The 12,198-nt window shown below is 49.4% G+C and overlaps 4 protein-coding genes and 1 non-coding gene across 5 annotated transcripts; 2 read left to right on the forward strand and 3 right to left on the reverse strand.

Annotated features, from left to right (window-relative positions):
- Positions 1-1,935: 1,935 nt before the first annotated feature.
- VDAG_20007 lies at positions 1,936-2,051 on the reverse strand. The gene has a single exon (XR_692054.1). It is a non-coding gene; the product is annotated as a 5S ribosomal RNA (ribosomal RNA).
- A 2,982-nt stretch (positions 2,052-5,033) lies between these two features.
- VDAG_02988 (uncharacterized protein) lies at positions 5,034-7,118 on the reverse strand (the record flags this gene model as incomplete). Its single annotated transcript, XM_009653641.1, has 5 exons — positions 5,034-5,588; positions 5,705-5,759; positions 5,870-6,744; positions 6,879-6,928; positions 7,073-7,118. The coding sequence occupies 5 exons, from the start codon at positions 7,116-7,118 to the stop codon at positions 5,034-5,036; spliced, it is 1,581 nt and encodes a 526-aa protein (XP_009651936.1).
- Positions 7,119-7,981: 863 nt separating this feature from the next.
- VDAG_02989 (uncharacterized protein) lies at positions 7,982-8,432 on the forward strand (the record flags this gene model as incomplete). The annotated part of the gene is made up of 2 exons (XM_009653642.1): positions 7,982-8,305; positions 8,388-8,432. The coding sequence occupies 2 exons, from the start codon at positions 7,982-7,984 to the stop codon at positions 8,430-8,432; spliced, it is 369 nt and encodes a 122-aa protein (XP_009651937.1).
- A 1,560-nt stretch (positions 8,433-9,992) lies between these two features.
- Positions 9,993-11,058, forward strand: VDAG_02990 (uncharacterized protein; the record flags this gene model as incomplete). The annotated part of the gene is made up of 2 exons (XM_009653643.1): positions 9,993-10,421; positions 10,516-11,058. 2 exons carry the CDS (start codon positions 9,993-9,995, stop codon positions 11,056-11,058), a joined length of 972 nt encoding a protein of 323 aa, XP_009651938.1.
- A 334-nt stretch (positions 11,059-11,392) lies between these two features.
- On the reverse strand, positions 11,393-12,197 carry VDAG_02991 (thioredoxin reductase). The gene is made up of 2 exons (XM_009653644.1): positions 12,065-12,197; positions 11,393-12,016 (listed from the first exon to the last, which is right to left on the reverse strand). The coding sequence occupies exons 1-2, from the start codon at positions 12,160-12,162 to the stop codon at positions 11,467-11,469; spliced, it is 648 nt and encodes a 215-aa protein (XP_009651939.1). The 5' UTR covers positions 12,163-12,197; the 3' UTR covers positions 11,393-11,466.
- Position 12,198: the final 1 nt, after the last annotated feature.

A 12,198-nucleotide genomic window follows, 5' to 3' on the forward strand; every position in this document is an offset into this window, starting at 1 on the left:
GTTAAGCCACGGGAAGGGGTCATACTGACAGCGGTACAGACAAATCAATCACCCACATTCCCGCCAGAATTTACAACTTTGATCACGGTAATAAGATGCCACCCTTTGAATAAATTGGTCAAGTTAAGCTAGCTCAATTGAAAAGCTTGTTTAAGATAAAGACTGGAGGAAGCTAGCGTGCAAGACTTGACGGCTGGAAGGGCCAACAGTCTTGGAACTACCTATAACAGGCCGAGCAAAACCTACTGACGGAAAACACTCCAATGAACCTTGGCAAGCTCAATCCAGTTCCGGCGACCCATATCACCGCCTGCACCAATCCTTCCGTTCCTGTTGTATCTATTCATTGAATCTGTAGTGAGATCCCTGACATCCGTATCGCCCACGATTGCCCCAAAGAAGTTGTCCGTATAGACCCTAAAGCCACATTCTCCGCAGCCAACCAAATTGAACCAGCTGTAGAGAGGGCTTCACTGCTTATGTGAACCCCAATCCAGTGCTTTTGCTGTGCTTGCGAGCTCTGAATAGGTAGGGTATCTGATATAAGGCTTGTGATGGTTGATTCTTGATTGTCTCTATCTCTGAGTTACCGCTACTTACGTGAGTTAGATATACCCGTCTACTTCACCGATCACGTAAGCCGTAGCTCACGTGCTCCTGAGAGCCGTGGATCCCAGATATCCCAGATATCACCATCCTAACCACAGGATTCCCTAATATTGGTTCAACACCAGCCATTATTCTGCTTATCATCATTAGAGAAGAAACACCTTCCCCTAATATGATCCCTTGCGTAATCTCTTATGCAGATACAGTGGGCCGTGAGTGGCGAGCCACCTGAGGTCTCGTCTCGGAAGTTCGCCGCGCCGCAAGCGTCATAGCCATTGGGCAAATATTACCATGACCATCGACGGACAAGGCTGCCTGTATTGCCTGGTTCGTCGTCGGCGTCTTCTAGGTTTGCCCCTTTGGCAACCCAGACCGTATATGTCTTTCCGTCGGAGGCCGTAAAGTTGTGGGTATTGACAGTATCCAGATCTACTGATGCTGGAAGGCCAACTATGTCTGCATCTGACGCGTGAGGCAGTACAGCCAAGGCTGCGGCCAGAGACGCCATTCTGAGAGAAAGGAGGAAAGTGGCGTCCGCAATCATTGCTGTGAAGGATGAAGTATTAGGATAATGAAAATGATGTTGCTGTGCGGGTGAATATCGGACGTGACCTTCAGAAATGGCAGAGGGTGAGGTACGATATATGAGGATGAATGTTGTCCATGTGGTTGATCATATCGCGATCTATGTAGCAGGAGCGGGCATTCTTATATTTCCATGAGCGGCCGGTTGTTGCTTACTTCGTTTGCTAAACCTGACGGATGGCAAGAGCCTTTGCGTTCCTGACTGTCCGTTAATTTTCCCTTCACCAACAAGTTAACAACCTGCAATCTCTGACCTAGTTTGGTCCAATATCAAAAACCTTGCCGCACTCTAATTACCCTGCAATTAAACCTGCATTTACCCAGACTCCATAAGTGGAAGGTCTACTTGGAAAACATCTCTCAAAAATTAACCATCTATTATCAGGTGAATTAACAGTCAAAAGTCCGATTCGCGCCCTTGATTTGAGGAAAAGGATTGATCCCCGTCTATGCGCAGAACCCTGATGCTTCTTACTCTTAGAGGAGGGTGGGGACTAGCTAAAATCAATTGTCATGCCACCGAAACGCACGAACACTATAAGAAGCACTCCTTCATGAGTAGGTGCTTTTGTAGCTGCGCCCGGATAACCCACAATCGAAATAAAGCCACCAATGTCTACGATTGAAAACGTTTGCATCACAGGTACTTTTGTAGCTGCGCAGGCTGTGCCACGATCGCGTCACCGCCATTGATGTCCGCAATAGAAGACCCTGGGGCCCAGCCATCGACAAGCAAAACAAAACATACAACACCAGGGATTCGCCGGTGGTCACCCACCCGACTACTGGGCTGGCCCTCACTGGTTTATCGATGGGAGAGCGGACGGGATCCCGAGCTTTCCAATAGGTATGGTCGTATGTGCTGAGCGGATCGTTGTCTGGCGTTTATGTAGACTAAGATACTCATGGTGATGTCGGGGTGCAGGTCGAAGGTTGATTTCAATTGTAACGACTTGCGAGCCCAGGTGTCTGGGGTTAGAGGCTGTATTTGATTCAGGGGACGGCTGTCTTCCCTAATGACCCCTAAGCCTTTTGCTGCGTGTGCTCCCTCTTCGATTGGATATGTCGACATTCGACTTTATGGGCTCACTCACTGTAACTGCATAACAAAGCTTAGAAAATGGAATGGCAATTTTCCTTCCTTGCTTTTCATGGTAATGTCTCTCTGTTTCGTACTTGCTGGGTTGGGATGGGTTATTTTATCGGTTCGTTCATCGTCATGTGAATCCTCAATAGCGTGGCAGTTTCCCCGTTACCTCCTATTGGGAGCTTCAACTAAAATGAACTGACTTGCCCATCCAGCGTGAGGGACAAAAGATAGTAACGACCGATATTTGTTCTACGAGGGTTATCATCCGTTTTCGGGTCGACACGAGAATCGGGGCTCAGGGCTGGACGCAGTGACGTATATGATGATGACGGCAGTGCTTTGTTGAAGCGCCAGGCTGTTGGTCATGCCAGACGGAGGCAAGCCCGTCATCACAGCTGCCACGATGAAGAGACTTTCGAGAGGAGGACCACGCTCTTTCCAATCCACGCAATGTGGCGGTGGGCATGCTGCGAGTACAACGCTGTTCATGTTGAATATTCTTAGGAATAGTCGTTTTAGATCCCAGAGCATATGGAGAGAAGAAGGGAAGATTGATTGACTAAATGAGGCCAAAGCAAAAGAACGGGGGGTCAGGAGCCTGTGTAGGTTCATGACCAAGGAAGGTGGTCAGACCGGGACTAGAACAGCTCAATATCAAGATCACTCATCGACTTGAACCCTAATTGGGTCCTTTCCCGTCCAGGCTTCCGTCTCCCTCGCCATGTCCGAGGGCGCCTTCCACCGCACGTTCCTCTCAACTACAGCTCGCCATCTGCGGAACGCCGATCCTTCACCGTCGTCATCGTAAATTGGAAAGCGACTGTTTGGCTCGACGCATTGGAGGCAAATGGCTCGCCAATTACTGGACGAGAAATCCATATGAAGAGTAGCAGATTGCAGATTCGGCATCCGACGCACAGCGGCAGCCATGCTGATTGCCAGTGGGTTCATAGTCTCCGGGTCCGGTTCCATGCGCCACAAGTGCTGTGGCCATAGCCAGGCCGGGTCGTCCTCCGCGTCTGAGTCGTCGCTCTCCAGTCCTGAATTCATGGCTCCAAAGTCTGTATCGAATTCCTCGTCTTCACGCCCTTGCTGCAAAGCTCCTTCCTTCGTTCGGTCCCCGGTATAATACCATTGTCCGCTGGGTAACACGATGCCACAGTCGATCTCGAGGCGCCTGAGAGAGGGCCAGACAGACTTGTCTTCGCCAACGGATGCGCAATGGCGATGATCCCAGAAGAGATCAGATGAGATGCTAGGAATGTCCAGCTTGAGTTCCAGAAATCCAGTCATCTGAGAAAGCACCCGAATGGCCTCGCAAAGCTTATCGACCCCCTGCTTGTCTTGCAAATTCTTACACTGATAGCTGTGATTGTCAGGACTGTCTCCGCCCTCTTGCCGAAGCTTGAATCTTCTCAGCCCATGTAAGGACTTCGAAATCATAGTGATTCCGTCAGCGAGAGCATCGCGATGTTGCGAGCGGACTTGTGGGCGGCCGTGCCCAGGATCGAGGATTTCAAGATCAACCGTTTCAAGGAGCGGCAAGACACATGCCAGCCGACACAAGCTCGTCGGATGCAGGGCTAGACCTGGTGAGCAACCACCGACCTGTAAGTGCTTTATGCGCCGCAGCCTTGGGAGTTCGGCAACGTCCGCATCACTCATCGTGAGGTAGCGACCCTCGGCTGGGGAACTGTGAAGATGGGTCTCTCTATTGGGCCATTCGGATATGAGTATAAGTTCCAATGGCTCAAGAGCCTCGTTCGACATATTCTGCTCCCAGCGATGGATTTCGCGGAGCAGAGTCGAAACAGCCGTAGCCACGGTTTCCTCATTCTGGCAATGCTCCTCGGCGGTGGCGGCATTGGTGGGCATTTTAAACGAGAGTATGACGGTTCGCAGGTACGATCGGCGATATGTTTGTGAGTAGATGCGAGAAAACCGAGCCATGCCGTCAGACGAACTCGGAACATCGATCAATCTCATCGTCTGAGGCTCAACGACAGCCTGCCACGCGCGCGAAATCGCTGCAAAATTTGCATATTTTCTTTGTAGTCTTTCTGCCTGATGAAGCTGCCTGACCTCATCAAAGATCATGGAGATAATGTCGAAACCAAGTTTGTCCATTTTTGCCGATGTGCTGGGCGATTTGCGATACTAGAACCTATAACTAAAGGTCGGTTCTGTGATGGCCTAGACGAAATGGGGGTTTGACCTTGTATAAAACAAACGGAGATGACACTTGATTTCTCTCGAGGCTGCAGGAACAGTGGATTTGTACCATCTCTGCACTTCAGGTCCAGGGGTTTACAGCGGGTATTAAAAGAAGTCCAAGCTGGCCCAACTTCTTGTACGCAGGGTACAGTGTACGCCAAGCTCTTAATTTGCACCTCTTAGGTGACAGGAGTGGGGTTATGGGGTGTCGGCTGCGCCCGCCGCGCCACTGGGCGCTAACCAGCACATGTTATTAATAGCTGCCGCTTCGTCAGCTCGGTTCCTGCAGATGTCATGCTTTCCACGCTCAAAGTCCCCCTCTGTACCACGCTGGTATACTCTAGTACATATTGAAAATGCACTGACTACTTTCCAAAATTATCACCTGCAAGGTTCTGAGTGTCTGAATTTTGTCTGTCACAGGGGATGGAGTATTGTATCTGCATTAAAACATGGTCTTTTCTCCCCCGCCGACAACGTTCTTATTACTCCAATAACGAAATGAAACTCTTGCATTCCGATTCAACTTAGGGAACTAGCTTGTGAATCCGTGGTCTCCCTCTTGTCTGTCGGTCTTTCTAAAGGGATTCTTGAATAAAGCTTTTGGCTTGTTGGGGCCTGTTGTCCGCTCGATCTCCTCCACTGTAGCCCTCAGCGTATCCAGTAGATCCTTGTCATCTTTCGGGAGCTCCTTCTTCTCCTTCTTCAGCTCTGCAGCCTTTTCATCTGCCTCTTTGATCAGCTCCTTAGCCCTCGGCAGATACTTGAGGAGAAAGTCTTCCAGCTTTTTGTTTGTTCTGTCCGTCCATTCTTCGATAAATTGCAGCCATTTCCCGGACAGATCAAGCCGCTCATACTCCGTTTCCGAACCCTGCCAATTCACGACCAAAGCATCTTCGACTTCGTTGAGCTTAACCGCAACTCTCTGCGCTTGGGCCTTGTATATGGCGCTGATGCCACCGTTGTCCATGTATTTGCCGACCAGAATAGTCATTCTCAACGCAGTCGCTGCATGTTTTGCGTCGTGAATGTCTTGCAAAGAACTTTTCATCTTCTTGTCAGATCTTAAGGATTTGGAACTATCGAATGCCTGTTTTTCTCAAGTCAGAGGTCAACCATCTGAACGTGTTACCTTCCTCAAGAAAACGAGAAGGGAGGGATCGCCCCAGGCCGTAATCATATGTTTGAATACAGGGAAGAACATACCCTTTCCTTATAACCATTAAGCTCTGCCTCTAACCAGACAATGTCGTTGACATCGCTTGATGGCTTGTTAGTTCGTATTCAAGTGATATTCGTTCCTCTTTAAAGAAGCGAAGTAAGGAGACACAGAAAGGGTTTCAAAATGCGAGGCGGGGTTCGGCGTCTTACCTCGAATGATCCTTATTTTCTCTGTGGGGCCACGCTCTGGCTACAGCATCCCAAGCCTTGTCCTTTTGGTCTCCAACCTGACTTAGTTTACCTTTGCCCTCCCAGAAGCGCTGGAGATAGTGGCAATGGCTTTTAATGGAATTCGCATCATAAGAAGGCACGGGGCTTCCCTTTTGGTTCTTGAACTTCTGGTTGATAAAAATCTGGAGCATTTGCTTCTCCAAGATATGCTCCCGGATGTATGTTCGTAGGCCATTCCTGTTGTTAATCGTATTTTTCTTGTACACGATGTTGAAGTTTTTACAGTCACCCCAGTTTTCCAGATCGTAAAGGTCCGTGGTGCCTTCGTATCCCTGCACTTTGTAGGATATCTTAGGAGTACACATGTCGTAAGTATGTGAACTCCCGGGGCCAGCGCTGTTGTCGGCAAAGACTTTATCGGGTTTGTTCGCGTCAAACTTGTTATCGTTGTCACTATCGTCGCCGCTGTTCTCGTCGTCGGCTTGGCGTTTGTAGTACAAGTTCGCAACCTCCGAGTTGTCGCCGACAACCTCGGGGTCTGAGAGCAACCTCAGGATCTTCGAATGAAGAGTTTTGTCGTCTGTTTCGATGGCGCTCTCTCTTCTTATCAACTCTGTGACATTGAATCCAGTCTTTTCGTCTACGTCGGAGAAGTCGACGTCCCTGAGACGTAGTCTTCTCGCTGGTGCATCCTCAAGGCTCAGATCTCCTAAGTCAAGGAGTTCCACTTCATCGACTCGTGGAGGATCTGCGCAGTCCCAATGCTTGAAAGCTTTGCATGAAGCGCCGTTGTCGGATGCATCTCCGCGGCCTTCTTGCGGTGCAGCGGTTGCCGCGGCTGTCAGCCATGCAAGCTGTACGTAAAGAATTGGGAATTTCATGACGAGAAACTGTATGGATTTCAAACTGCAAATAAGAATAAGAGTGAAAGGAGAAGTCAGAGAAAGGTAGATGACAATGAAGATGATGTTGCTCAGTCTCGGACTACTTGATAGCACTGCTGCTCGATGAGAATGATGACTCCAGACGAGCCGCTTCCTGGCGGAGAAGTACAACTATTTAATCATTTTAACAACCATTGCCATGTCGAATGATATAATTGATGCCACAACTGCAATTGGTCTCGAATTCCGTGCAGCCCCCAACGAACGCAATATGCGGCTGTTGGGGGCTTCGACGCACGCCCAAGTGGATTGCCAGAAGTCATCATGAGCTCGACTCTGGCCATGTAGGCTGTATTGACGAGGGAATATACTCGAAGGATCTTGGAACTCGGCGCATTTCATAACATGTCGCGTGGCCATGCACTCAGCGTGTGTCGTATACACTTCTGGGGGCCGTAAGAGCGGTTTGCAACGTCAAAATCTTGGAGTACCTATGTTAAGAAAGATCATTGTAACGTTGGTATGACTGCATATGCGTGTGCAATTCTCAGAAGACTGCATTATTGTGCCGCAGGGCTGTATAGCTGGGCTGGGCAAGCAAAATTGTTTTCCCCATTCGTCAATCGGCACCTAGTCTTGGCCGCACCTCGCCTCCATGGACCAATGGCCAGCGGTGCCAATGCTCTGGTGTTCACAAGCCACACTGTTTCTGCTTGGCCTCTTGGTATGTTTAGTGAATGCTGAACCAGTGCTGAGCACCGCATCTTGCCGCCCCCATGTCGCGGGTCTTGGCTCTTGAAGGCTAGCGGCTATTCCGGGCCCCCAGCCAAGACACGCAGGTTGGCGCGTGTAGGCCCCCAAATCAATATAGGCCGCCGCGTTTCAGCCGGCCGCGGGTACCATCTTGTACATGACATCGATCAATGAAGTACTATTTACGACATCGCATGAGATTGAAAGTTTCAATCAGCTTTGGTGTATTTCTGGTCCTGTGTTATTTTGAAACGAGGATGGCTTGAGGTTATAAATTCTATGGGACACTCCACAGAATTGGTGAGGACACAACGTCACACCCAGCCTCTCATCACCCACCGTCCGGATCTCACGCAAAGTCTTCTCGTTTGACGATTACGCACTTCACTATCACTACCATCAAGCAAGATATTTGATACAGCACCGCAAACTCTCTACACATTCTCCATTCACAATGCACATCCCTGTCAGACTCCTGGCAACCGCCGTGGTGGCTGCATCAGTATCGTCATGTTTCAAGCACAGACTTTCTTTCTACAATGGCAACTCGTGCAACAGTGCGGCGCTCGGCTCTGTAGAAGTCGAGGCCTCCCCAGACTGCCATACTGACCATGTTGGTGTGGCCCAATCGTTCACTGTCAAGGGCCTCGGCGATGGGGAAAACCCCGATTACGTGGTTATGTTCGCTTCGGACGACTGCAATCCCGAGACGATTATCGACAAGGCCGAGGCCGGCTGCTTGCGCACCGGAGATGGCCCGAATTACGGTTCTTTTCAGGTTTGGAATGTCATGAGCGGTACGATATCGAACCCACATCGGCCTCAAAGGACATTGCGCTAATGTGTCTCGAAGATTAAAGCTCAAGGCCCAATGCCAGACTCACCAACGCTCCAGACTCACGTAGAGGCCAATTTCAAATCACTCAGAGAAGGGCCGGTCTCGGGTTTCACTGTATACCTGGATGCTTACACTTTACGTACTCGATGGCTAGCCAGGCTACGTGTGATGCGTTATGCATGGGCCATGCTTCGGACTTCTTTTTACTTAGCCTGGTTAGATTTAAATCAAATCAAACAACTCAAATACCTCTGTACTGTGCAGGTCATGTCTTTGCAACTTTCAAATTCCATTCGCGAGGAAATGGTGTTACTAATTGATCAAACCCACGCGAGGCTGTTTGTTATGCATGAGTAGAAAGAAGACAGCGAATTTCGTATATTAACATATCATGACGCAAAGATACCTTGCTATTGTCTCATAAAGAAAGTGTCATAAGGCTATCTTTATGTTGCCACTCTCCTCATGCGCTTTTATGGAGGAAGACTCGCCCCTAGCCCCTCTTGAGCCTCCAAATTGCAAGGGATTAAAGCATCGAATACAGCCCTGTCCAAATATATTCATGCATAGATTTGCAGAAGATACTTTGACGTTGACACCAAGGCACAGACATTAATTTCTGTGTTATCAGGCTCCTAGTCTTTCGTAGCCGGTCTATGTGTTTAGTCCGGGGGGCCCAAAATGAGCCCTCGTACTTAATATGGAACGTCGCCTTTATATCACTGACAGGAAATTTTGGCTCATGAAATAGATGCATGTAATTCTTGACTATCGAGAATCGCCAATCGATCATCTGTCAAGCTAACATGAAGAACTTCCCACTACGTCATATTAGTCTTGTCAAGTTCATGGGTTGCAATTGGCACAGAGTTTTAAAGATATAACACGACACGAGAATCAGCAAGTGCATTTTCATCAAAACACGTTGCTATTCTCAGATATTCGTTTGAAAAAATGGAAAGGGGGAGGGTGTCATGCATCATGTCTTTTGTCAAAAGCCCCCATCAACCCGATATCATGACCCCAATCATCGTGCTGGAGGACAACGCAGATGTACCAACAGGTATTTCCTATGTAGCTATATCATTGTGTATCTCATTGACTTGGAGGTGCACAAAGTATCGTGTTTTCGGCTTTGGGTCCATTTCTGGTCTGATGCCAAGTATGTAATTGAAGCGAGTGACACGGACGATAACGAATCGGCCCCGCCCCCGAACGCCGCGCAGTCGCCAAGGTCTAGGCAAGTTCAGGGTGTGTACACCTCTTGCTGCACATGCATGCTCCGCCTCGTATCCCCCTGAACCAGGAGAGAAACTGTGCCGTAGAGGATTCAGCCCCCGTACATGGACCCCGTCAATGAGCTGAAGGTGCCCTTAGGCTTACTGTTGGGTGCGACCTCCGGGTCTCACACGTCGTGAACCTAACACTACGTACATGTTTGATATCAATGTTTGAACTGTCTTTATTTTAGCACGTTTTTGTTGACAGACTTAAGAGCCGAAGGCCGTCTATAGCTTTTTTTTTTTTTTATCAATTCTTTCCCAATATTGATTCCATTCTTTCAGATACCTCTATCCAAGTATTTGTCATCATGCGCTTTTCTTCAGCCACCAAGGCCGTCTTCATAATGGTCAACCACGTTATCGCTTCCCATTATCCTCCAGAGCTCCTCCATCCAGGTACGCTTTTTGGGCGCGACAAGTACGCTTCCGAACTACACACGCGTCAGAACCAAGGTGGAAACCAGGGCAACAATCAGGTCAAGTTCTGGGACTATAGAGAGGCGTGCAACAATTGCGTTGAGAACTGCCCAGCCGGAAAGATCATCAATCCGAATGACTGCAGTAAATGCAAGGACTGTCCGAATGGTCAAAAGCCGGACGGAGAGCAGAAGAAATGTGTCGAAGACAAGAAGTCGAAGAAGTTCAATGAGGTCTACAAAGACAAACGACAGACGTATAAGGAGAATCGCGGTTTCGAGAGGTGGAAGAAATCGCATCAACGCACCTATGACAGAGCACGCAACCGAGAAGACCGGACCAAAGTTCGGCGCATGGTATGTAATCCCACGCTCAGCGGCAATCGCTTCTTGGGTCTTGTGTCACATTCGAACTCCAAGCGATAACCAACTATTGACACCGCTGCTCCAGGCCCGTTGTCTTGCTCTCGTCCCCTTGGCCATGGGTGTGGCTGCTGTCGAAGAATACAGCGAAACCTTTGACGAGGACTGGACCGACAGCATGGAATTGCTTGAGTTTTGGCCCGAGGGGCTCGAAGTCGACGAGTGGGTCGACGACTCGTCAGACGAGCTCTTCGAAAACGACGACTATATCGACAAGTACGTCAATATCGGCGAGGGAAATCAACGGCGCGAGATCGCCCTTGTCCCCGCCGTCCGTGACCGTGACAACATACCCTCCAAGTTTTCCCGGAACGCGATCCGCACGTCACCCAGGACGGATCTGGTACTCCGCGGCGATTTGACGAAGCGATGCCCAATTTGCCCGCTGATTGTTATCTTCCTGTCTGCTCTCTCGACTGTCGCAAGAGTCGTTAAAATAGCTCGAACCGCGATTCAAATTGCCAAGGGCTTTAACAACGTAGCTAGACGGACGAAGAGGGCCAGCACGAGGAAAATTAGTGAAAGCAAGAACTGGCGGAACTGCCTTGCTGGAAGAGACCCGCAGAAATGAATTCTTGATCTCATGGAAGGCCAGATGGGAACTAAACCCCTGGGCTACAACGGGTGAAACAGGTCTAATTTCTGGGCGACGCAGGCAACGCAGACATAAGAGGCCAACGTTGGAAGAGGGCATATGAACCCTGATAGGATGGATTCGTGTGCTTACAGTTTGAACCTTTTGACAATGAAGCAACATTCTTCTTCCGCTATGAGATACCGATGTGTAATAACTATTAGGCTTCCTGGAACGCCTATTCAGGCAGCCGTAAAACGCTGCGACAAATTTAAGTTTCGATCAGTATCTCCTATGAAAGTCACATGAGGTATTGAAATACTTTGTTTTCGCTACAGAAATTAAATCCATTCTACTTTGTATCTCTGGAGTGTAGGTGTATTGTGAAGTCGTTTGCCCTCGCTTTTACATCTTAGGCCCTTCAGCCTGCAAGTCATGCGCAAGTCCCACCCCCGCGAAAGTCCCCATTTGCATCGCCTGCATGGCATTCTTCATCGGGGTCGCGCAATCTCCTGCCGCATAAACTCCCTTAACACTAGTGGCTCCAAATGGCGGTGTCACCTTGATATCTCCACCCGGCGACAACTCCACACCTAACTGCTCTGCAAACGGGCCGTTCAGCTTCGTAGCCGGCCTGTGCACAAGAAACGCCTCCTGAACTGAGCTCCCGTCCGCAAACGTAATAGTAATTCCGCAACCTTCCGCACCAAGAGCAAGGGAGATAATCTCCCGATCGTCTGTTGTGATGTCGGTAGTGTTTTGGTCGAGGAGGTCTGTGATTGCAGTCTGCACCGCGGGATTGTTTGAGGAGTAGATCACAGCCTTGGAGGTTAACTGCTTGGTACTGCGAGCGAGAGCTATGGCTCCTGCTGGGACAGAAGTCTCGCCGACGGCAAGGACACCAGCTGAGGATTTTCCGGCCTCCTCATAACCATGGCAGAAGAGGCAGTGGTAGCTGCGGGAGTTAATGGTATGCACTATGGCCATTGGGGGGAAAACGCACATAGATCGACCCCAGCACTCATCATATCCCTTGATATCAAGCGGCAAATCTGTACACCCGTAGCAAGTAAGACTCGCCTGCCTGTAATGTTGTCCCATCTACAGCCGTCGCTGTGAAGTCGCCCCGCATTAGTC

Source organism: Verticillium dahliae, genomic scaffold (assembly GCF_000150675.1).
Source record: "Verticillium dahliae VdLs.17 supercont1.4 genomic scaffold, whole genome shotgun sequence".
Lineage (NCBI taxonomy): Eukaryota > Fungi > Ascomycota > Sordariomycetes > Glomerellales > Plectosphaerellaceae > Verticillium > Verticillium dahliae.

Bases quoted from the DNA above. Each gene is read 5' to 3' on its own strand.
- VDAG_02991 (XM_009653644.1), bottom strand. From the start codon at position 12,162: ATGGGACAACATTACAGGCAGGCGAGTCTTACTTGCTACGGGTGTACA. The intron at 12,017-12,064 runs GTGCGTTTTCCC...TAACTCCCGCAG, and splicing joins GAGTGCTGGGGTCGATCTAT to CTACCACTGCCTCTTCTGCC.